The following is a 21,045-nucleotide window of genomic DNA, read 5'->3' on the forward strand; positions in this document are numbered from 1 at the left end:
GGGGGGGGGCATTCAAAATAAAATGCATTCAGGAGAGGCTAGAAATGTCTGCTGGTGTACAAACGAGTCGAAGGCTACGAAAAGAACAAGTGGACAACAGCGATTCTTGGCAGCCTTCTGTCAGAGGAACAAAATGATCTGGACCGTCACGTCGGCTTTTAGAGAGGTGGACCAGATCGCTTTTTTTTGCCACCGACATGGGTCTCAATGTTGCATCCCGTCGTCATGACAACGAGACCACAAGAGTGCCGGACATCCTTTAAAATTGGAGACCCCTCTATGGGTTCCCGTCACCATGGCGACGGCTGCCGCCGGTCACCAACACCCCGAGGGGAAAGTGTGGCTTTGCCGTGTGCGTCCGTCTCTTGACGTTGTTGCGCGCGTGCGTTTTTTTTCCCCGACCGGTCGGCCTGTCGGGCAGCCAAAGTTTGATGGGAGGAGAGCGATTCATTTCCCGCTGGTTGCGAAAGGCATTGTGTTGTGCCATGAAGGGCATGCCACAAATGGGGGGGGGCGAGGAGGTAGCAGTCGGAAAGGACTGAGACAGCGCGCCCATTCCATGGCAACGAACACACACACAATTGCACAAGATGTCCTGTTTGGGTTTTTACGAATCCTCATTCCAAAAATAACACCACGGTGTCGTACTAGTTTTTGGCACCCCTCTGTTTTTTTTCTGAAGGGCACCCAAATAACATCTTTGGACTTCTGCGCACCGTTTTCAAGGGCTCCCAAACGACCAAATTGGTAGGACAGCACTTTTTGGCGCCGGTGTGTTGGTCTGCTGACTGTTCTGGGCGATCCGGACTCAGCCGCATTGAGGAGCCTTCCTATTGTTGGGCCTATTGTTTAAATTACAGCCGCGTGCGTAGGTCTTACTTAAATAAAACCTTTGCACCGTGTTCGCATATTAATGATTAGCGCTCAGGGTGAGAAAGTTTCCCAACGTTTGGGTGAGCGAGATCCAATTTGACTTTTTATGAGGCCTGAGGGAAGCGAGCGAGCGGGCGAGCGAGTTCACTCTGGGCCAATTGTAATCTTTCTCGCCTGAGTTCCGGCCTGCAAAAAAAAAAAAAAAATAACAAAAGCAAGTCAAGTCTGGCTTTGAGGCGTCTAATTCCATCAAAGCACACTGGACTGTAACCTGGTAAACATGCACAATGGGCATTGATGGAGGTGTGTGGGGTGGGGGGGGGGCAACTCTGGCTCCTAACATCCACCAGGGTAAGAGGAGCGCTTCCTTCCAAGCGGGCATTTCGCTGACTCCAAATGTTTCGATGCAATATGTGTCGGCCTTCCGCTCAGGAGGTGAGCGTTTGGCAACGCTCGACTGTAAATAATACGCGCGCACAGAACCGAGATGAAAACCCCGGCGCCCGCTCGCGGCGGATGAACTCGGCGGCCCTCGCCATCCATCACGCCCGCCGTCTTTTATCAGATCCCCGAAAGGCTCAGACGCTCACGTGCGAGCCGACGAGGCTTTGATGATGCCCGCCCGGGGACGCGTGCGCGCGCGCCGCTCAAGCCGTCCTCCTCGTATTACGTTTCAATAACTCGCGGCAGATTGATAACGGCCCGCGAGGGCGGGCGTGGCGCAACCAACCCCCGCGCTATTGTCTCCGGAATTCGATCGCCCCCAAATCAAATTACGGCAAGTCTAAGTGGCGGGTCGCGGGTCTTTCGACACCTTTCAAAAGGGTGCCAGGAACATGACTGGCTTGAACAACTCGCAGCGTACTTGTAACGGCCTGCCAGATTTCAGCGGGGGCGTCAAAAATGCCATCCAAGTCAAACAACGTCAACTGCAGAGGAGCAAAAAAAAAAAGCCCCCATCGGTGATTTGGAGGACTATGGGATGGTTGAAAGCAGAAGGGGGCCAAAAAGGCCAAGCCAAAGCGCTTTTGAGAATGCGCAACCGATTCAAAGGGGGCATGGAGAAAATCAAAAATCTAAAATCCCTTTCTGGACTGAAGTCAAGATTAAAGAAGCATAAATGGGGATGAAGACACATCACATATGCACACACACGGCTTGCCTTAAACATTTGTGGCGTGCGGGGCGCTCTCATGCGGCGTTTCAAGCGCGCCTGTTCAACACTCACTCAGGCGCGCGCACACGCCATGTACATGCGTCTGCAGCATCCGCACGCATTTGTTCCAGTAGGACGGCAGCCATCAATGATTGATGGCTGCCGTCTCACGCCGGGGATGAATTTGACCTCAATGCGAGCTGTCGAGCCGTTTGGCCACTCTCAACACGAGCGCTAACAAAGCCACCGGATGCTTTGTTGGATGACTAAAATGAGACGGCCGCGCCCATGATGGCGGCGACCATCACAGAGGCGACCGAACCGTTTGTGAGGGCCGCCAAAACGGGTGCCGCTTGTGCACGAAGGTCACCAGCCAGCATGTCGCCACGTGGCTCTTTTTGGCACCGTGACGTTGCCGTACAAAGCATTCGAGATAACCGATCCAAAACGCGCCACTCTCTCTTTTGCACTCTGCGACGTTTTGCGCCTCACCTCCCCTCGGGTGCACGGGTACGCTCCGGAGTACTTGGACGTGCAGGCGGCCCCGTCCCGCCCCGATCGGGCCCCCTTGCCCTCCGGGATCCCGAAGGCGGCGCTGCAGTTGCGGGCGTAGTACTGCAGCATGTGCCAGGTGCGCCCGAAGTCCTGCGAGCGCTCCAGCGTCATGGCGGCGGGCCGCGGCGAGCGGAAGACGGCGATGAGGTGCGTGAAGTAGAACTCGGCCTCCAGGTCCAGCTGGACCATCTCCGAGTCGGCGCCCTCCGCCGACTGCCACCAGGTGTCGGGGTGGCGGAAGGACGAGTCGGACATGGCGCCCGCCAGGTGGGACAGGTGGGGCAGGGCGGCGTTGCACTTGCCGCACTTGGCGGCGCCGCACGTCAGGCCCGGCTCGCCGTAGGCGCAGTACGGCTCGGTGCCGTTGTTGCCGCACACGCTCTGGGTCAGGACGCGGCGGCCCAGCGCCAGGTTGCCCATGCGGGGGTTGCAGGCGCGGCTCTCGCACCGCGGGGCCACGCCCGCGCGCGACAGCGCCTCCGGCGGGGCGCCTGTTGGGGGGGAGGGAAAAAAAAAAAAAAACGTCATTGAAGCCCACAATTTCATCTTAGCCCTTGCGTCATCAAAGCATCCCTTGGCTTGAAACCCGCTTTTGAATTTCCAAGAGGAAACGCTCAATTGGCTACTTTGGGGCCAGCCCGCTTTTAACCGAGGGAGGCGGCGTCCCGACCGACCTCGCGCGGCTGCCGCGTGCGTCCCAGTCAAGGAGGAGGCTGAGCTGGATCGGAAGCGTTCCGCCGAGGGAGATCAGGGCGCCATTGTGCACCTGCCGGCCTCCCGCCGTGACACAGATCGAGTTTGGCAGCTCGGCGGGGTCGGGCGGCGTTCGGACGCCTTCCAGACGCGCCGCCGGCAAGCCCCGGGGGCCGCCGCTCCCATTCAGCGCCTTCAATCCCCGCGCCGTCGCCCTTTTGTGCGGGAGACACTCAGCGCGTTCAAAACGCGCCTCGGCCGGGGAGCCGCGGTGTCAGGGGCCATGTTTTGTGTTCAACAGGAGCCGCCGGCGACTTATGTAACTGTCTGCAGGTGGGGAGAGGTCACCCGAGGAACACATTGTGCTCATCGCCAGGGGGGCAAATCAACGCTTGCGGCGCGTCTTTTTATCCGCCGGACTGCGAATGAGCTCCCGGCAATTTCACGACGACGACATATTTGCTGTTATTGCGGCCGTTCGTGAGATGCTCGTCTTGTGACTGCCGAATAAAAGTTGGAACACTGGAAGGGAAGAATTTCTTCTTTGGTGTTGGAATATTACAAGCGGTCAACACTGCTGTTGTGCTGATTGATGAGATGACGATGGAGGAAAAAGTGCAGCAGCGTGTTGCCATTCTGTCGCAACTTGTGCGCAAAGATTCAAAACGACACCTCGGGATGGAAATGACGCGCGAGACGGCGCAGAATGACACTGACCTGCACCTGACGACACGGCCGCACTCAGCAGCAGCAGAAGTAGCCGCAGCATGTCGGCTCAGCGCTCCGAGGCAAGCCGCGAAGAGGCGCGCGCGCGGGGCAGAGATGTTCTGCAAAAAAAAACAAGAAAAAAACGGCGCGGGTTCAAACCCGGTGCAGCCTCTGTCTGTCGCTCAGCTGAGGCGAAGGTGCACGGCGGAGGGGGAGGAGGAGGAATGCGGCGGGAGGAGGAAGCATGATCCCGTGAGGAAGAGCGTCGACGAGGAAGACCAGTGAAAGTCCAGCCTGTGTGCAGCCGCTCCGCAACCTGCAGCGTCTTTCATTTCCACGCGCAGCACTTCGTCCTGCAAGTCTAACTGAGGACCCGCACACACATGCGGGCGTGCAGGGTGTGAGGAAGCCGGCTCCTCCTCCTCCACTCTTGCACTTCCCTTAAAGGAACATCGCGGAATGGAATGGAGGTCCTCCCACATCCAGATTGGCTCAAGTCGTGGAATAAAGATATTTTTCAATGTGACGTGACTTTTTAGGATTCCTCTAAAGTAGCTGGTTACGTAGTGACTTTTTCACTCTTTAGTCGAACTCAAATCATCCTCACTGAGGTCGAAGCCTTGTCAAATGGAAACATAGTGCTTTGGCACCATCTTGTGGCATCCGGGTGTCAAGGAGCTATGTTGAAGGAAGTTGAGGAGCTTCATTCGTCAAGCTTTGACGCCATCTTGTGGCATATACAGGCGATAATAAAACTTTTTGAGCACAGATTTTCACAGGAACTGGACAAGTCATGAGATACTGTACACCTGTTTTGACCCGATTGTTGTGCTGGATTGGTGCTGAGAGGCGTTCCGCATATGTTGGTTATCTTTTTGAGCTTTTAGGATGTGAGGCGAACTGCGAGCATCATAATAAAAATGTGTGAATCAAAATTAAGCACTTTTATCTTGATAAAGACCCCCGCCCCAATTGGATATCATGAGATTTGTGTCCCTATTGAAGTGGCCAGAGAGCGTGAGCTTTGAAAGGGGGAAATGTCGCCCTCTAGTGGCTTTTCATGGCACATAACTTCGGAATGGATATCGCTCTCTTTCCCTCTGGGTCCAGCCAGGACCGTTGGCGTTGACGTTGGTTTGTGAGTCTGCTGCGAAATGGGGCCACGAACTCCATTTTGCGCATCTGACCCAGGTCGAGGGGGCGGCGTGATGATCTCCAAAGTTAATACTTTGCGCGAACAGAGCGACGAGATATTTATTTATATATTTAACCGTCATCCATCCATTTTCCGATCCGCTTTATTCTATACAGTATATTTGACCTATGACAGCATAGTACCCAGGTTATTTTTAACTTTGTCACGCTATCAATACAAAACTGCGCTTGCTCAAAATGATTGGTCTTAAGCAACTATGCTCACAATATTTTTTTTTCTGCCAACCATATTGACATATAACGTGGCCTACCTGTCAGATTTGAATATCAAACGTGTCCCTTGGCTTTGAGCAAAAAAGCTTGCCCGCCGCGTGGATTAAGCGTTTGCCAAGCACGTCTTTTTGAGTCGATGAACGGATTTTGCTGTAATGCGAGCCCCTCGCCTGTGGGTGGCAGTATGACAAAACAACAGGACCTGACGGAGGTCAATCCTTACTACTTCCGGTTGGGCGGGCAGAGCGTGTGTGCGCTTTTGTGCCGACAAGCGAGCGACAAAACTCCGACCTAATACGTTACACGCTTGCAACAAGTGCAAATGGTGAGCCCGATCTATTTGGTCATCTCCGCTGTGGGGGATTCACGTTCATCATCTCGGCGGTTCTTTCTCGGCGTTTTTTTTCTCTTCCCCCGCCGGTCAACAATTAGCCGCGTTAGCTCTCGCCGAATACTCCAACGGCATGAAGGCAGAAGCCTTGCACTTATGCATCCCAACCGTTTAACACAAGAGTCAGACGATTAGGTTATTAGGTCGACTCCTAACTTTCAGTCCGACCTTTCGCCTTAAATTGGGCTCCTCATAAGAGTCTTATTTGTAGTTTTGGATGTCCCAATAATGCCCGTTTATAAGACGCGACATTTCCAAGAACGAGGCTTGAATTAAAAAATGTCCCCTTGTTGCAGAGTTTACCACTGAACCCCAAGCCCTTCCTGAACGGCCTGACGGGCAAGCCGGTGATGGTGAAGCTCAAGTGGGGCATGGAGTACAAAGGCTACCTGGTCTCTGTGGACGGCTACATTTTGGATGCCCCAACAATGCCCGTTTTTTAGACACATTTCCAAGAACGAGGCTTGAATAAAAAAATGTCCCCTTGTTGCAGAGTTTACCACTGAACCCCAAGCCCTTCCTGAACGGCCTGACGGGCAAGCCGGTGATGGTGAAGCTCAAGTGGGGCATGGAGTACAAAGGCTACCTGGTCTCCGTGGACGGCTACATGAACATGCAGGTGAGGCGCAACTAACACGTCAAATCGACCGACAGCAAAGTTTACCTGATCGTGAGCGTTGCGTGTCATGTTGGTGGGCAGCTGGCGAACACGGAAGAGTACGTGGACGGAGCGCTCGCGGGGCATCTCGGGGAAGTCCTCATCAGGTATTTCCAATTGAGTCTGGATTCAAATCAAGTGTCAATGAGCCAGGAGCCCTGCTCAAGAGTGACTCGGACAAGCGCCATCCCCCCCCAAAAAAAAATCAATGTTCTCCTCCTCCAGGTGCAACAATGTCCTGTACATCCGAGGTGTGGATGAAGAGGAGGAAGACGGAGAAATGAGAGAATGAGCCAACAAGGACGGTGTGGGTGTGATTTGTAGTCCAAAAGTGTGCTTGTGTTTTCACCATGTGAAACTAAATGAATGCTTGATTTCTTTTTGTACTGTTTGAGACCAACTTTTTGTTGTTGAGACAATAAAACTCATTCTTATGCTCTTTGTGATGAAGCTGGACACCCCTGCTTTTTGAAAAAGTATTATTATTAGGAATTTAAATCAAAGGCTATTTCAAAAGACAACTGATCCATTTCTGGGTTGGTGAAGGTGGGACAAGTGGACAACAATAAATGGGAAGAAAAAAAAAAGGCATCCAAAAGATACAGATGAGCAACAGGGATACAATACACCAAACAAATCTTCATTTACATAGTATTAAGTAGAATAACTGCATTTGATTGGACTGCTCTGCGCTTTCTTTATCATACAAGTAAAAAAAGAAAAGTTCTCGCACTTTGCTTGATGACATGCTTACTTATAAATGTTACACGCCGTGTAACTCAGACAAAGATGCGTTTCGTGCTCACTGGTGGGCTGCAGGCTGAGCCGTTATTCCTTTTGGAACTTTGGAACACGCCCCCCCTCCCTGCCCCCCGTGCACTTCAACCTCTGCTGCTCAAATATTTGGTGAAAAGCAAGAACGCAAAAGAAAACTGGCTTTGCGGGCTGCTCTCTGAAGCGTAAAAGCTCAAAGACACCGAGAGCGAGAGACATGTCGACAGCTCGCTTTAAACTACTGGTGAAAAACGCGCGGCAGGTGCTCGTGATTTGCAACAAGGGTGAGAAATACCTGACGCGAGCCAATGGCGGCGACATCGACATTCACATCATCCAAAACGCAAGTGTCGTCGTCGACAGGTTAGTTGGGGGAATCAAGCTGCAAAATGATTACTTGTCATTATTTAGAGTTGATATTTTTCCATTAATGACCAAACTGTTCATATTCAATGATGAATGATGCCCCTTTCTGTGCCGGTCAGCGATGGTCTAATCGAAGCGGTTGGGCCCGCCGACGTGATCGAGTCCGAGTATTCGCGAGTGTCCTTCGATCGCGTGATCGACGCCACGGGGATGTGCGTCCTGCCTGGTGAGTGCGGGCCATCTCCACTCACCCGTCGACCGGCATAAAATTGATCGTCCTTTCGATGACGGTGGTGGCAGGCTTGGTGGACGCTCACACACACCCGATTTGGGCCGGCGACCGCGTGCACGAGTTTGCCATGAAGGTAAGCCGTCGGTCGCCGCGGTGACGATCGCGGAAACGGCCTGACGACACTTCCGCCGCAGCTGGCGGGCGCCACTTACATGGACGTGCACCGCGCGGGGGGTGGCATCCACTTCACGGTGGAGCGCACACGAGCGGCGGCCGCCCGGGACCTCCTGGCCTCGCTGAGCGGCAGGCTGGAGCGCATGCGGCGGGCCGGCACCACCCTGGCGGAGGTCAAGAGCGGCTACGGCCTGGAGCTGCCCACCGAGATGAAGATGCTGGAGGTGATGGAGGAAGCCCGCCGCACTCTGCCCATCGGCATCTCATCCACATACTGCGGCGCTCATGCCGTGCCCAAGTATGTCGCACTTCAACTTCTTCTCCAAAGACTCTGCGGGCTCTTTTTTTTTTTTTCCCGAAAGCTTTCTGGAGTGATTCTGAAACTCAAATGTACTCACTTGCATGCTTTGTGGGCCTCCGCCGCACGTCTGAAGAGGGAAGAGTGTGGAAGAAGCCACCGCGGACATCCTGCAGGTTCAACTACCCGCGTTGAAGGGGCGCATGGCAACCGGGGAGCTGCGGGTGGATAACATCGACGTCTTCTGCGAGGAGGGTGTCTTCGACGTGCCCTCCACGCGCGCTATTCTGCAGGCGGGCAAGGACATGGGCCTCAACGTCAACTTCCATGGAGATGAGCTGCACCCCATGAACGCCGCCCAGGTTGGCTTCCGTTTGCCATCCATCATGGAGCGTTTTTTTTTTTTTTTTTAACGTCTGGTCAACAGCTGGGGGCCGAGCTGGGAGCGTTGGCTGTCAGCCACCTGGAGGAAGTAACGGACCAGGGCATCGCCGCCATGGCCCGGGCGAAGACGGCGGCCATCCTGCTGCCGACCACGGCTTACATTCTCAGGTAACACACGCACACACACACACACACACACACACACACACACACACACACACACACACACACACACACACACACAGACAAATTCCTAGGATGGGGAAGAAACTGGACAGATAGCGCTACAATGTATTCCTATATCGATACTTGATGCTGGACTATCAATAATATATCTTAAGGTCATGAGATGATACATCAGAATGTCAATTTTTTTGCTTTTGCTAACCTGCGTGCGACTAGGCTAGCTCAACCGCGGGCACGAGCCATGTTGGATGCGGGCGTGATCGTGGCCCTGGGCAGCGACTTCAACCCCAACGCGTACTGTTGCTCCATGGTGAGTTGCCCGCCGCCTTCGCTCCAAGCGCCAAGGCCAATTTCTCCCCCGCCACACCTGTCCGAAAGCCCATCGTCATGCACCTGGCCTGCGTCAACATGAGGATGTCCATGCCCGAGGCCTTGGCGGCGGCCACCATCAACGCCGCCTACGCCCTGGGACGCTCGCACACGCACGGCTCGCTGGAGGCGGGAAAACACGGCGACCTGCTGGTCATCGCCGCACCGCGGTAAACGGCTACAATAATATTTTCTGAAAACTCACCTACATGCGTCTATTGGGATCATTGTTGTCTCTTCCGTAATACCCTAAAGTACCACAAGATGGCGTGAGGGATTACCGTAGTGTTGATTGCCATGAAAAGACGAGGGGCTCTGACTGCTGAGTTTGTCGACAGGTGGGAGCATCTCATCTACCAGCTGGGCGGACATCAGGAGCTCATCCGCTACGTGGTCGTCAAGGGTGACGTCGTCTATGACAACGACCAGACGCTGGCCTTGTGAAGAGGCGCGGACGAATAAAAGCCAGAGCTGAAATGGAGTGCCGAGTTGTTGCGTCTTGCGAATTCGGTTGGTGATGCCAAACGTCTGCCTCGAGCTGCCGGTTTACCCGACCGACGCGTTTTTGGAGCTGCAAATGTGAGCTGTGACAATTATTGCTACTGTCACCATCAAGGCAAGCGCGCCAGACGGAGCGGCACAATGTCCGTTGAGCTGAAGCAAAATAAGAGAAAACATTCGATTTGTCTGTCGGTTTTTAATCAGGCATATTTCAAGACCTCACTGTAGTGATCTTGGATGTCCATCAAAAAGCCGCATCTGCTGTGTGCTTTAATTGAACATGTCAGGACACTTAACACTTGTAACAAATATTTTAGATACAAAACAGATTAGTCATGGTAATAACTGTACGTGTTACAGCTTATGCTAAAATACTGCGGTGTGTACATACTGCATTCTCTAAGTGGAAAGTTAGGCTTGGTATTTCTTCCCGGCGCGGTGGATCTGCTGGTACAGCGTCATGGAAAAGGCCATGCCGAGGAGCTGAAAGCGACACGGCTGATTAAAAGTCACGGCACAAAAAAAGGCGGCAGGCGAAGGTCGTTGCCCACCTGAATGACCAGCACGCACATGGCGATGGTGCCCAGCAGGTGCTTGTTGTCGTCCAGCCACTCCTCCACCTTCTCGTAGCAGCCCTGAAACAAGCACAACATGGAATCCGCTGTGCCTAATCCATCACAATCTTTTCTTTTGCAAATCCACGATATCACCAAGAAATCACACGTATTCATTCAGTCGTCAATTTGTTGAACTTGAAGGACCTTCGAAGGGGGCGGGGGGGAATCTATTTTGATCAACTGACCCGCGTCCAGAAGGCGTTGGAAGCGTTGTGTCCGCATCCCGAATGAACGAGCTGGCAGCAGCTGTCGGGAACAACGTTGACCTGGAGCGCTGCATGCCAGTCGCTGAAACTCGTCACACCGCAGCAGTGCCACTGCGCCCGCATCATCAAGACATCACTATGAAGCGCTTTTTCCGATTCATCCACATCGCGGCTTGTCTTACCTCCCCCTGGATGGCGTTCCAAGCGTCTTTCAGGCCGGCGTTGTCGTCCGTGTTATACAGGACCAGCCCATCCTTCAGATCCCGCCGGGCGTTTTCGCTCACCTGCGAGTTGGCAAACGGAAAGCTGAATTCCATATTTATGATCTTCTAGAGTATTTGGTGAATATCAGCACGTCCTACCTTGTCGGTGTAGACGAAGAAGAGGATGAGGAGGATGAGCTCGGCCAGCAGGATGATCAACAGGACAATGAAAAACTTGGAGAGGTGGGGGCACAAATTATAATGATGCAAATCCCACCAAAGTGTACAATTGTTTGAAATCTGATCCAAAATAGATATTTAAAAAATATAATTTTAATATATATGCCATATATGAAAAAACAAAACAAAAAGCAATGCTGAATGAAAGGCAGCCAACGCAGCTCGCAACCGACTCACACTAAGCAGGAGGCACTTGTTCTCCTTGATGGCGCCCAGGCATCCCAGGAAGCCCGTCACCATGACGACGGTGCCCAGCGTGACAATGAGGTTGGCGGCCGACAGCGATGGGAAGGATGGCGACAGCGTGGCGAAGTTGCCCTGCGACACCGACAGCCACACGCCCACGCCCAGCAGGCCGCACCCGCCCAGCTGCAACAAAAGACACGGGTCACCCATTTTTTTGGGTCACGTGCAGGATGGGACTCGATTCCCGGAGAGTCGTGCCGTTACCCAAAAGAGCAGGTTGAAGAGGAAGAGCATGTACTTGACGCAGCAGACGCAGCCGCGAGCCATCTTGCAGATCAATGGACCTGAAGGAGGACACTTTTACAAAAGATTTATCTACTCTTCGTTTTTGTGCTGCATTTCTTTTTTTTTCCTTCTTCATTTTATAACGTCATCAGAAACTTACCACTTGAATACGAACACGGGGGAGAAACCGGGAGGAGCTGGAAAACATCAATATTGACACTAAGTGATACCTTGCATTCTGGGCTCCTCTTAATCCACTTATGAGAGACATTTTAGACATTTCATAATTCTGTTTTTCTCTATTTCATGACCTAACAATGAAGCCATCAGGAGAAACAATGCTATAATAAAGGCCTTGAGAGTAATACTCTCATTATCATTACCAAAATGTATTGTCAACTCCAAACAAACTCTTGCCAAGCGACGTCACTGGACTCAACTTCGAATGAGGCGTTAAAGTTTGCGTTTCAGAAAACACTCACTCAAACCCCTTGGTACATTTTACACTTCCACCACGTAGAGCACTCATAAGACAGGAAGGCCAAATAATAGTTTTTAGCGCACTTTCGAGAGTTTTCTCGAGGGCCATGACCGTTTTTTTGTGCCTGGAAAAATCACAACAAGCGTAGGGAGAAAAAGAGGGACTATTTCTTACCGCGCTATGAACTGAAGCTCGTCATTCCGCAGATTGCTTTCCAGTCGTCATTTTTCACATTGCTGCTTCTGCGGCAAAAGTTAATCAACGACAAAAAAACGAATTCTCGGAGTCAACAGAGAGCCTGTCAAAGTTTAAACCACGGTCGAAGCACGTTCACAGTACGAGGAGCGGGTTCTACGTGTGGAGGGCGGAGAACATTGCGGAGGAAGACGCCGCACAAGGACCCGTTTTGTGCGCATGACCGAAAATCAAGCGATTTTTAAAAAAACATCGCATTTGACCAGTTTAAACATATCAACGAGCATATAAATCCGTTATGTTTGTTTGCGTGACTTTATTAAAAAGGAGCTCACACAATTTCAAAGGCAAATAATTTGCACTTCCTGTCTGAATCGTCCAAATTACAACTCGTGTGTAAACACTGCCACTCCAAAACGACGGTCACAAATGGTACTGCACCTTATTGACAACTTAAACGATAATTACGGAAAAGCAGTCATAAAGGACTCTATTAATCTTTAATAAACGACATTGGTATAAATACACGACTCGCAAAAGAAACCCAAATAAAAATGTACAAAAACAAAAATACAAAGAGGTCCGTGTGCCACCCCCTCTCCCCATGCCAACCCAAACATCCCATCACACTTGACACCCAAGGTGCATCAAATCGCTGACTTGAGCGTTTCTTGCTTATGTGATTCCAGGAAAACTATCGCAGGACCCAGCGGTCCGCCTGGGAGCTGTTGAGCTGCACAGATTCACTGGTGTCACCTCCTTCATGCTGAAAGACACAATTTGGGACATTATTCAAGTAGAAAAATGACATTAAAATTAGAGGCGGGGTGGAATCCCCCTTGAAAGGGATTGCTTGACCTGAAAAATTTGAACCCCCTGACTTTTAGAATCTAAAACCGGCGTGCACACACCTTGTTGGCGATAGCGCGGAGCTTCCCCAGCAGCGAGGGCTTGCGGGTGTAGACGGGGTCGTCGTTGTCGTCTGGGTCGTCGTCCTCGTCCAGGGCGCAGCTGTCAGCGGCGGGCAGCTCGCACTCCTTGTTGGCCGACATCACCAGACGAGAGTACTTGTACTCCAGCCTGCCGCAAGTATACAACGTCACGTGATCACGCAAGTCATACGCGGTTAGAAGTAAAAGAACTCACCTCTTGTTCTTCTTCCAGAAATAGCAGGTGAGGGTGACGAGCAGCGCGGCCGAAAACGCTCCGCCGCCCATGACCAACTTGAGCCACAATGCGACAGACTCGCAAGGGGCGGAGCTTCTAGGGGGTAGTGGGACGCCTTTGCTGCACAGCTTGGGCTCATTCCACAAGTAGAAAGTTTCCTGCAGACACAGCAGGCCGATGAAGGGACTGTGGCCACGCAGTGGGATGTGCCGTTATGCGTGTGTGTGTGTGTGTGTGTGTGTGTGTGTGTGTGTGTGTGTGTGTGTGTGGGTACCTGGGTGCCCCCCTTGCACGCGCTGTCCAGCCGGTGGTAGTCGTCTCGCGTGCAAAGCGGGCAGGCACTGGCGCTCTCCCACAGGAAGTGGAAGGCGCAGCCATCACACGTTCCTGCAGGACAGGAGCTAGTAACCCAACGACAAAAGTCAAATTATATTCATTTATGTTTAAAAATGACAAAAATGGACATTTTCAAAGGATATTTCAATAATATTTTCCCGCATACTTCTCCAATATTTACATACTTTTCAATTCAATATTTGAGTGTTGTGCTTTTCCCTAAAGATTTTTTATTTTTTCAGGGAATATTGTTCTTTTCAGACTTTTTTTTTTTTGGGTCGTTTTTTTTTTCACTCCCGCAGTCCCTTTTGACACACGACACCACTGACTGACCTGGGCACAGAGAGCTCGCCGCGTTCCGACTTTTGGGGATTACAGCGAACCACGATGACCGAACTGCGGCCTTGATCGCACGAAGCCGTCACCTGTGTCGACCTGAAATGAGAACAAAATAAAGACGTGTAAGGTTGCCCGAAAAACAGGAACCTTTTGTTTGTCTACCTGAAGAAGAAGTTAATATCAGGAATACTGTTGGTGTTTTGGGGGAAGAGCTCGGCGTCTGCGCTCACGCCGTCGAGGAAGTGCTCCACCGATGCTCCTGCGAGAGGGGGGAGCCCAAAACGACACTGACCGACAGTTGAGTAAAAGGCCGCCCCGCTCATGAAAAAAGCCGACGCACCGAGAAACGTGTCCGCCAGGCCGACGGACTGCGACGAAATGGGCGTCCGGAAGCCACGCCCGTCGGCCGGGATGATGGTGGACTGGCAGATGAAGCCATCCACGGCGTTAGCCGGCTGGGCGGTGTCGCCGATGCCCTGCTCCTCTTTGCTGAACACGCTGCCCAAGTCGGTCAGGTTATTCCTGCACACCGCCTCTCTGCGGCCCTGCACACACCGAGGTTAGAAAGCTTCCAAAAGCGAGCTGTCCGAGGCAGAGAGAGACGCCGAGAGATGACCTGGTGCCCGCACAGGCTGATGTTGAAAAGGTGAAGGTACTTGGTGCCTTTGGTGGTGAAGCTGGGGTCGAGGGTGAGCGAGGCCACCTCGCTCAACGCCGCCAGGTCGTAGGTCAGCGTGCGGTTGCGGTGCAGGTGCGAGAAGGAGCAGTCGCTGTAGCAACGGGAATGCTCCTGCAAGACAAGGCTTGCTCTCCATTTCTCGCTTTTCGCGCCAGGCATTTTTGGCGAATGAAATCGCTCACCCGGTTGCTGACGCTGGCGGGCCCGCACGGCACGCACGCCTCACGGCCGTAGGTGTGGCGTCCGGCCAGGTGGGTGCCGGGCGGGCACTCCTGGCAGCGATTGGTCTCGGCGTGGATGTAGAAGCCCGGCGGGCACGGCACGCACGAGGAGTCGGCCCGCCGGGCGGTGTCGGGCACCAGGGCGCACGCCCGGCAGCTCGAGGCCACGCCTTCCAGCACGTTGCTGACGTGGATGGAGAAGAGCTTCACGTTGTCGCCCACGTAGCGGCGCACCTGCGCAACCGGGTTACGCCTGTTACCGGAGCGCTGTCCACTTCATGACATGTTTAGCGGCACTGTGCCATGCCAAGATTTGACTCATTCAATTTCAATTCATTATTGACGATAAATTGCCATTGAGATCCACGGGGGGGAAAAAAAATGAATGAATCCAAGTTTTGTTGTCGTTCAAACTTACGTCCAGAGCGTGACTGGTCCTCTGGAAGGCCCACGTGAAGGTGACAGAGTCGTTCCTGCTCATGCTGTGCGAATACGACTGGCGGCCTTTGCTGCCGTTCCACGACTCCACCACGGTGGTGCTCTTGCTGTGCACGTCCTGGGGGGGTGTCAGAGGGCAACGAGCCTGGGTGCCATTCCCAAGCGCGACGGCGCCACGCCCGCCATCCTTGCACTCACCATCATGAAGTAGAACTCGCAGTCTGCGCTGCAGAGCGTCTCGAACTCAAAGGTGATCTGACCCACTTCGCCGCCGCTCATGCCCGACAGCGACGCCGGCACCCTGCAAACAAAAACACGACTCGTTTACGCATCCGCTCGCAGGTCGACACTTGGGACCCTTTCAGGCAGCCCTACTTAAAGCCCGGCACGTGCAGGTTGAGGATCAGGTAGTCGTTGTCCGATGAGCCGGCTCCGCTGCGGACGTGGTCGCCTGCTACTTCCCAACCTGAATGTCAACACACACACACACACACACACACACACACATGCTGAAACATGCTGGCGACCAGACCAAAAACTTTTGGATTGGCTTGATCAAACTGGGTCTTTGGCAATGTATTCGGCGACGGGATGTTGTGTTGAAAGTATAAGCGATGGACGTGTGGCACAAATTGTTACCGTTCATGCCATCGCATTTGGAATTCCCCACGTTGAAGCAGGACGTTTTCATGTTGGAGGGCAGGATGTTCCACCATCTGTAGTCGTAACCGAGAACCGGCTCTGTGCCTGAGGGGCATGGCCTGCATGCTGCGCACACACACACAGACGCGCACGCACATACATCAGTTCCTGTATAACAACATAGTTGAAGCAGGGGTCACCAAACTGGGGCTCGGAGTAGCGTCGTGACAACATTGCTGACCCCTGGCCTCGTGCCCCGAGTTCAGGAGCGACCAGTCTGTTGACATGCCAGGGCCGGGACAACATCGCCGCCGGTGAATGTTTACCGGAGGTGCCGTCCGAGCGGGTCCCGGGCGGGCAAGGCGAGCAGGTGGAGTCGTTGCTGTTGTAGAAGCCCGGGTTGCACGGCGGGCACGGCTTCGCGGGCCCCGAGGCGGGCAGCGCCGCGGCGCCGACGCCGTTCTCATCGCAGATCTTGGGCTCGACCCAGCGGTACGCCGCCTGCGTCTGCGGCAGGCAAAAGAAACACATTCTCTCATCGGACAGGACGATAGCTTCCGGCCTGTCACGTTTTAAATGAATTTTTCACAAACGCGTGGCCTGGCATGAAGAGGCAGAAAGTAAGTGCGCGCGTGCGCGTCTGTCTCCGCGCGTGCACTGACCTTTCCTTCGCTGTCACAAGGTGTGTGGATCTGGAAATAGTCCCGGTCGTCACACGGCGGCCTCACTTTGCACTCGGCCCATCCCTCCACTGAGACAAACGCACACACACGGAACAAAGATGACATAATGGCGAGAAACTTTATAATTAGCTTCATTGGCATTTAATTGGAACATGCGGTGAAAATGGAATGATTCATTTCCTGACACAGAGTGACTCAGCATATGCAGAGGAACAGATTTTTTTTTCCACAACTCAGGCTCAAGTCTATTTTGAATTGGACAAAATTTGTTGCAGGCAGCAGCACTCAATTTGTTGCATGTACATTTTTTTTTTCATGTGTTATCGGTTGATTTTTCGTGGATTTGCAAAACAAAGATGTCAAGTAAGAAAGGGCAGGGAAAAGCGCTTCCCTTTTCCACAGCAGAGAGGAGACGCACGGCTGACGAGGACGCGTACGTACGTGAGTAGTGGTTTGGGGGGCAGGCGGTGCAAGAAGTGGCGCTCTTGCCGGAGAAGGTGCCGCTGGGACACGGCCGGCAGGAGGACGAGCCGGCGCTGGCGCTGAACCAGCCGGGGCGGCAGGGAAAGCACTCGGACGTGTAGGCCACGCCTTTGGCCGACAGGCAAAAAACAATCGTCATGAGCAAAACCGGCGTCCCGCCGGAACGGCGGCCGCTTTCCGAGGCGAGGGCCACCTTCTATTTTGATGTCCTTGAGCAGCACGGGTTGGATCATCTTGACACCCAGCAGCATGCCCGTCGTTCTCCAGTACAGGATGTTGGTGCCGGCCCACAGGTTGATCTGCAACGCAAGTTCACATCAGTCGCACGGACACTGTGTGTGTGTGTGTGTGTGTGTGTGTGTGTGTGTGTGTGTGTGTGTGTGTGTGTGTGTACTCGCATGTGTTTGCATGTGGCGTTGCAAGCGGCTGGGAGTGAAAAGCTTTCACTGACCGCGTGCGTTGCCCATTCTCCATTGTTGGTGACCTTGATCCACTTCTGCTCGTCGCTCTGGCTCATCTCCTGGCACTGCTCGTTCTGGACCTGAACACACACACACGCTCGCGAGGTGGCACAAAAACGACACGGCCCATGGTCACGCGGACGCGACGGATCAAGGTTTTCTCACGTAGAACTCAAAGAAGATGTTGTTGTCGGGGTACTGGTAGGTGAAGGCGACGGAGCCCTGCTTCTCCAGGTGCACCACGTACACCAGCGACACGGTGCACTCGTCCCGGTTGGACTCCAGGTACACGCCCTGCGGCGTCCACGTCGAGCTGCGCCACACGCATGCAAAAGACGCACGTGGGTCAAGTGGAAAAGTCGCAGGTCGTCCTCCTTTCCTTCCTTTCCTAGCGGCCTTGGTTCTTTGCTTCGCTCTGTTCCAACTCACTCGCTTCCTCGATTCCTTTCCTTCCCACCTGGTTTCTTTTCTTCCTACCGACCTTGATTCCTTCCTCCCTCCCTTCCTACTTGTTACTTCTGCTCTTCCTCCATCCAGTCCATTTTTCCTTTCACAGCAACCATGTCATTCCTTCCATCCGTTCTCTGTCTCCCCTTGTCGTACCCTTCTTGGTTGCTCGCTCGCTTGCTTCTCTCCCTCCCTCCACTGTTTGTCCTTCCTTCGTTTCTCGCGTCCATTCTCCCTTTGTTTCCAGCTCTCCTTCCTCGCTTGCTTCTTCCCGACCCTTTTCGTCCTCCCTTACATGAGTCGAGCGTATCTCTGTTTACCGCCGGCTGTGGAAACGAAAATGCGGCGTACTTGCTACACGCCTGGAAGTCGCCGTTCGGCGGCTTGGCGTTGAGGAAGCTGGCGATGCTGATGAATCCGGCAGGGAGGGCGTCCCACTGATCAAAGCGCAGGCCGCTGCCCAGCGAGTAGGAGCCGGCCGCGCACGGCGTACACGACTGCGTGGACATCTCCAGGAACTGGCCGGCCGAGCATGAGAAGCCTGAACGCAGACGAACGAAATGCAGATTTGAGAAAACGACACAAAGGCAAAATGAGTCCAGGAAAGAGGATATGAAGACTCACTGCAGTCCGTCCCTCTGCTGGGGGGCGGGAGGCCCGAGCAGGTGCCCGGATTGAGCGGGATGGCCACCCTCCAGCGGGACCCCATGGCGTCGCACTCGGTGTACTGGTAGTAGTAGTCCATCTGCACAAATAACACACGCAAGCAGCGGTAGTAAACATCGCATGTCGATTCGTGAGCGGCAATCGTTATTGGAGAGCGGTTGGTGACCCTGATCGCCGTGGCAACCAAGTGCCACTAATGGACTGGAAAGGGAAACAGCAGCGGGTCATGTGCTAGGGAAAAAAACAAACCACTTTGACAGTTAGTTTTCTTTTTAGATTACACAATGAGAAGCAGTACAGAGGATGGATTGTATGCTGTAGGCTTGAACAGATGTCCAGTTTTTGACATCCTTTTTACCCATTTCCTATGCAGTGTTTGTGTGCGTGCGTTGTTCATTGCTCTTCAATATGACCGCCACTTCCCCTGGGGAAACCAAACACACCTCGGCGACGGTCAAGCATACCTCTACCCCTACTCTGTGCACCTGGCAGAGACACAGGCACCTGTCATCTGCGAATTAAAAGCAGCATTCAGGCGGTGAAACCGATAAGGAGCCGAGGCAAAAGCGCACTCTGTGATCTGTTGGTCTCCCGGGTGACTCGTGCCGGTTGTTCAGGCGGTGAAACCGATAAGGAGCTGAGGCAAAAGCGCACTCGTGTGATCTGTTGGTCTCCCGGGTGACTCGTGCCGGTTGCCAGGACGACTGATGAGTGGACGAGAGGAGGGAGAGACTGAAAGGGGCAGGAAATAAAAAGGCAGCAGTGGCAACAACGGAAGCAAAAGGCAGCATGAAAAAACAAACAAACAAAAAAAAAACGATGACACTACTGGTGAAGATAGTTGGTGAGACGAGCATAAGCTTGGCGAGAGAAAGGGCCTTTTCATGGCAACACATTTCAAATGGTCTCATTAAGGCATTTGAGCGCAGGATGGTATCCAATTAACAAGACACGCGGTCATGATTAAATCGTTCATGTGCAATAAAAATAATTTGCTGACTTGTTATGCGTGATCACCTGGTTACACTATCATTAGTCACATTCTTATGTCATCACCGCCAGTCATGTTTTTGCACTAATTCTGCAAATATCACAGCAGCGCGATTCAACTAATTTCCAGAAAGAAAATAGTTGAACAGGAAAGGATTTATGACATGTGCTTTTGAGATGATGGCCAGCACGACGCGTCAAACAAGAAGACTGGTTGACGTATAAATCCGTAATGAGTATCTTTCATAAGATTGCATAAATATGATCGATCGTACGCGCTCACCTCATCGCACGGCGGTAGCGTCGTAGCGGCGCAGATTGCCTTGAGAGCGGCGATGATGAAGACCACCAGCAGGCAACGGCTGGGACCAGAAGGCTCCCACATCCTCAACACGGATCACGTACGGCGGACGGCCGGCTGCGTGCAGCCGGAGAGTCGAAGCGGTCCGGGCGTGTGGTGCCCAAGACATTGATGCACCGCCGTCTGTCTGTCACACGCCAGCATACGCGCCGACGTCAAGCCGCGCGGAATGCACAAGTGGCATGTCCGGGTTTCACATTAAAAGACTTTCTGCAAAAATAAAAACCAATAACAAAAAACATACAATTGCGTCAATGATGTCAGTTGCTGGTTTCAAATTAAAAGGCCTTTGGCGAGAACCAGGTTTCTTAAAATACCCACGAGTGGGTTATTTCAGACCTGTTCGACTCGTTATTTTTTTTGTGAAAGAAGCAGCGAATTATAAAAAACGAACTCGCTGATCGAGTCAGACCGGACGGGGCTCTCTGCTGTTGGGGTCAAGGCGCCGCAAGGTGGCGGCAGCACTCCGCAGTTGCGCAGTAGAAGCACCACTGAAGAAGAGCACTCGGAACCAAAACAACCCCAAAGTTGACAGCTAAGTCGGACTCAGTGAGACGCAATTCAACACTGTCGATTTTGGGATATTTTTTACATCACTTACACTACAACTGTGATTATCCGGGGAGTCCTTTAGCGGACACTGGCGGGATATGAAATCGTCGCGTTAGTAGCCCGTTTGTGTCTCCCGTCGTTAGCAGGTTAGCTTCCCCGGACTGCAGAGAGTTGCTCGATGACGACCAATGGGCCGAACATGGCCATATTTGGAGCCCTCAACACCGGTGAGATGTAAACAAAATCCATTGAAGTCGGCCTGCTCGAGACGCACTCTTGCCGACATGTCCTCGGAGCAAAACATTGCCATCGTGATGGAGGACAAAACGTACGAGGTGAACAAGAGGAAGCTGATCGAGAAGAGCGACTACTTTCGTGCGCTGTACAGCTCGGGGATGAAGGAGTCCACGGAGGACTCGGT

At 53.0% G+C, this 21,045-nt stretch overlaps 5 protein-coding genes across 7 annotated transcripts in view; 2 read left to right on the forward strand and 3 right to left on the reverse strand.

Annotated features, from left to right (window-relative positions):
- Positions 1 to 6,491, reverse strand: part of ntn4 (netrin 4) — a 20,704-nt gene extending 14,213 nt beyond the window's left edge. The window contains exons 1-3 of the mRNA XM_019893653.1: positions 6,469 to 6,491; positions 3,995 to 4,104; positions 2,522 to 3,075 (exon numbers count right to left, since the gene is read on the reverse strand). Of these exons, the coding sequence (XP_019749212.1) occupies positions 2,522 to 3,075; positions 3,995 to 4,046 (606 nt within the window). The 5' untranslated portion in view covers positions 4,047 to 4,104; positions 6,469 to 6,491. The remainder of the gene's footprint in view (positions 1 to 2,521; positions 3,076 to 3,994; positions 4,105 to 6,468) is intronic.
- On the forward strand, positions 5,598 to 6,901 carry snrpf (small nuclear ribonucleoprotein polypeptide F). Its single transcript, XM_019893580.1, has 5 exons — positions 5,598 to 5,660; positions 6,101 to 6,238; positions 6,280 to 6,423; positions 6,505 to 6,569; positions 6,688 to 6,901. Exons 1-5 carry the CDS (start codon positions 5,598 to 5,600, stop codon positions 6,752 to 6,754), a joined length of 477 nt encoding a protein of 158 aa, XP_019749139.1. The 3' UTR covers positions 6,755 to 6,901.
- A 76-nt stretch (positions 6,902 to 6,977) lies between these two features.
- amdhd1 (amidohydrolase domain containing 1) lies at positions 6,978 to 9,726 on the forward strand. Its single transcript, XM_019893674.1, has 9 exons — positions 6,978 to 7,599; positions 7,722 to 7,828; positions 7,903 to 7,967; positions 8,029 to 8,306; positions 8,443 to 8,668; positions 8,734 to 8,858; positions 9,093 to 9,186; positions 9,255 to 9,415; positions 9,584 to 9,726. Exons 1-9 carry the CDS (start codon positions 7,454 to 7,456, stop codon positions 9,687 to 9,689), a joined length of 1,308 nt encoding a protein of 435 aa, XP_019749233.1. The 5' UTR covers positions 6,978 to 7,453; the 3' UTR covers positions 9,690 to 9,726.
- A 200-nt stretch (positions 9,727 to 9,926) lies between these two features.
- LOC109530121 (tetraspanin-9) lies at positions 9,927 to 12,352 on the reverse strand. 2 transcript variants are annotated; one of them, XM_019893694.1, is made up of 9 exons: positions 12,139 to 12,352; positions 11,644 to 11,680; positions 11,463 to 11,542; positions 11,190 to 11,381; positions 10,932 to 11,006; positions 10,752 to 10,853; positions 10,549 to 10,680; positions 10,298 to 10,381; positions 9,927 to 10,229 (listed from the first exon to the last, which is right to left on the reverse strand). In XM_019893694.1, exons 3-9 carry the CDS (start codon positions 11,523 to 11,525, stop codon positions 10,158 to 10,160), a joined length of 720 nt encoding a protein of 239 aa, XP_019749253.1. In that variant the 5' UTR covers positions 11,526 to 11,542; positions 11,644 to 11,680; positions 12,139 to 12,352; the 3' UTR covers positions 9,927 to 10,157. The 2 variants fall into 2 exon arrangements, with proteins under 2 accessions (XP_019749253.1, XP_019749255.1); XM_019893696.1 differs by having other exon boundaries at positions 11,463 to 11,555.
- Positions 12,353 to 12,637: 285 nt separating this feature from the next.
- LOC109530081 (UPF0577 protein KIAA1324-like) overlaps positions 12,638 to 21,045 on the reverse strand; it is a 15,089-nt gene continuing 6,681 nt past the window's right edge. Inside the window, exons 2-23 of one of the 2 annotated variants that reach the window (XM_019893629.1) lie at positions 19,995 to 20,282; positions 18,680 to 18,800; positions 18,407 to 18,596; positions 17,774 to 17,921; positions 17,599 to 17,688; positions 17,341 to 17,446; positions 17,106 to 17,255; positions 16,644 to 16,732; positions 16,308 to 16,488; positions 15,979 to 16,107; positions 15,715 to 15,805; positions 15,538 to 15,640; positions 15,320 to 15,457; positions 14,863 to 15,135; positions 14,618 to 14,791; positions 14,342 to 14,546; positions 14,164 to 14,260; positions 13,996 to 14,097; positions 13,601 to 13,727; positions 13,306 to 13,484; positions 13,071 to 13,239; positions 12,638 to 12,925 (exon numbers count right to left, since the gene is read on the reverse strand). In XM_019893629.1, the coding sequence (XP_019749188.1) occupies positions 12,854 to 12,925; positions 13,071 to 13,239; positions 13,306 to 13,484; positions 13,601 to 13,727; positions 13,996 to 14,097; positions 14,164 to 14,260; positions 14,342 to 14,546; positions 14,618 to 14,791; positions 14,863 to 15,135; positions 15,320 to 15,457; positions 15,538 to 15,640; positions 15,715 to 15,805; positions 15,979 to 16,107; positions 16,308 to 16,488; positions 16,644 to 16,732; positions 17,106 to 17,255; positions 17,341 to 17,446; positions 17,599 to 17,688; positions 17,774 to 17,921; positions 18,407 to 18,596; positions 18,680 to 18,800; positions 19,995 to 20,096 (3,036 nt within the window). In that variant the 5' untranslated portion in view covers positions 20,097 to 20,282 and the 3' untranslated portion in view covers positions 12,638 to 12,853. Of the gene's footprint in view, positions 12,926 to 13,070; positions 13,240 to 13,305; positions 13,485 to 13,600; positions 13,728 to 13,995; positions 14,098 to 14,163; positions 14,261 to 14,341; positions 14,547 to 14,617; positions 14,792 to 14,862; positions 15,136 to 15,319; positions 15,458 to 15,537; positions 15,641 to 15,714; positions 15,806 to 15,978; positions 16,108 to 16,307; positions 16,489 to 16,643; positions 16,733 to 17,105; positions 17,256 to 17,340; positions 17,447 to 17,598; positions 17,689 to 17,773; positions 17,922 to 18,406; positions 18,597 to 18,679; positions 18,801 to 19,994; positions 20,410 to 21,045 lie in introns of those variants that run through there. The other variant, XM_019893628.1, reaches the window with a different exon arrangement.

This window comes from Hippocampus comes, unplaced genomic scaffold (genome assembly GCF_001891065.2).
Source record: "Hippocampus comes isolate QL1 unplaced genomic scaffold, H_comes_QL1_v1.1 scaffold161, whole genome shotgun sequence".
In the NCBI taxonomy this organism is placed as follows: Eukaryota; Metazoa; Chordata; class Actinopteri; order Syngnathiformes; family Syngnathidae; genus Hippocampus; species Hippocampus comes.

Bases quoted from the DNA above. Each gene is read 5' to 3' on its own strand.
- amdhd1 (XM_019893674.1), top strand. From the start codon at position 7,454: ATGTCGACAGCTCGCTTTAAACTACTGGTGAAAAACGCGCGGCAGGTG. The intron at 7,829-7,902 runs GTGAGTGCGGGC...CGGTGGTGGCAG, and splicing joins GGGGATGTGCGTCCTGCCTG to GCTTGGTGGACGCTCACACA. The intron at 9,187-9,254 runs GTGAGTTGCCCG...CCTGTCCGAAAG, and splicing joins ACGCGTACTGTTGCTCCATG to CCCATCGTCATGCACCTGGC.
- snrpf (XM_019893580.1), top strand. From the start codon at position 5,598: ATGACAAAACAACAGGACCTGACGGAGGTCAATCCTTACTACTTCCGG. The intron at 5,661-6,100 runs GTGTGTGCGCTT...CCCTTGTTGCAG, and splicing joins TCCGGTTGGGCGGGCAGAGC to AGTTTACCACTGAACCCCAA. The intron at 6,239-6,279 runs GTTTTTTAGACA...CTTGAATAAAAA, and splicing joins TGGATGCCCCAACAATGCCC to AATGTCCCCTTGTTGCAGAG.
- LOC109530121 (XM_019893694.1), bottom strand. From the start codon at position 11,525: ATGGCTCGCGGCTGCGTCTGCTGCGTCAAGTACATGCTCTTCCTCTTC. The intron at 10,681-10,751 runs GTAAGACAAGCC...ATGCGGGCGCAG, and splicing joins GGAACGCCATCCAGGGGGAG to TGGCACTGCTGCGGTGTGAC. The intron at 10,382-10,548 runs GTCAGTTGATCA...TGCTTGTTTCAG, and splicing joins CCAACGCCTTCTGGACGCGG to GGCTGCTACGAGAAGGTGGA.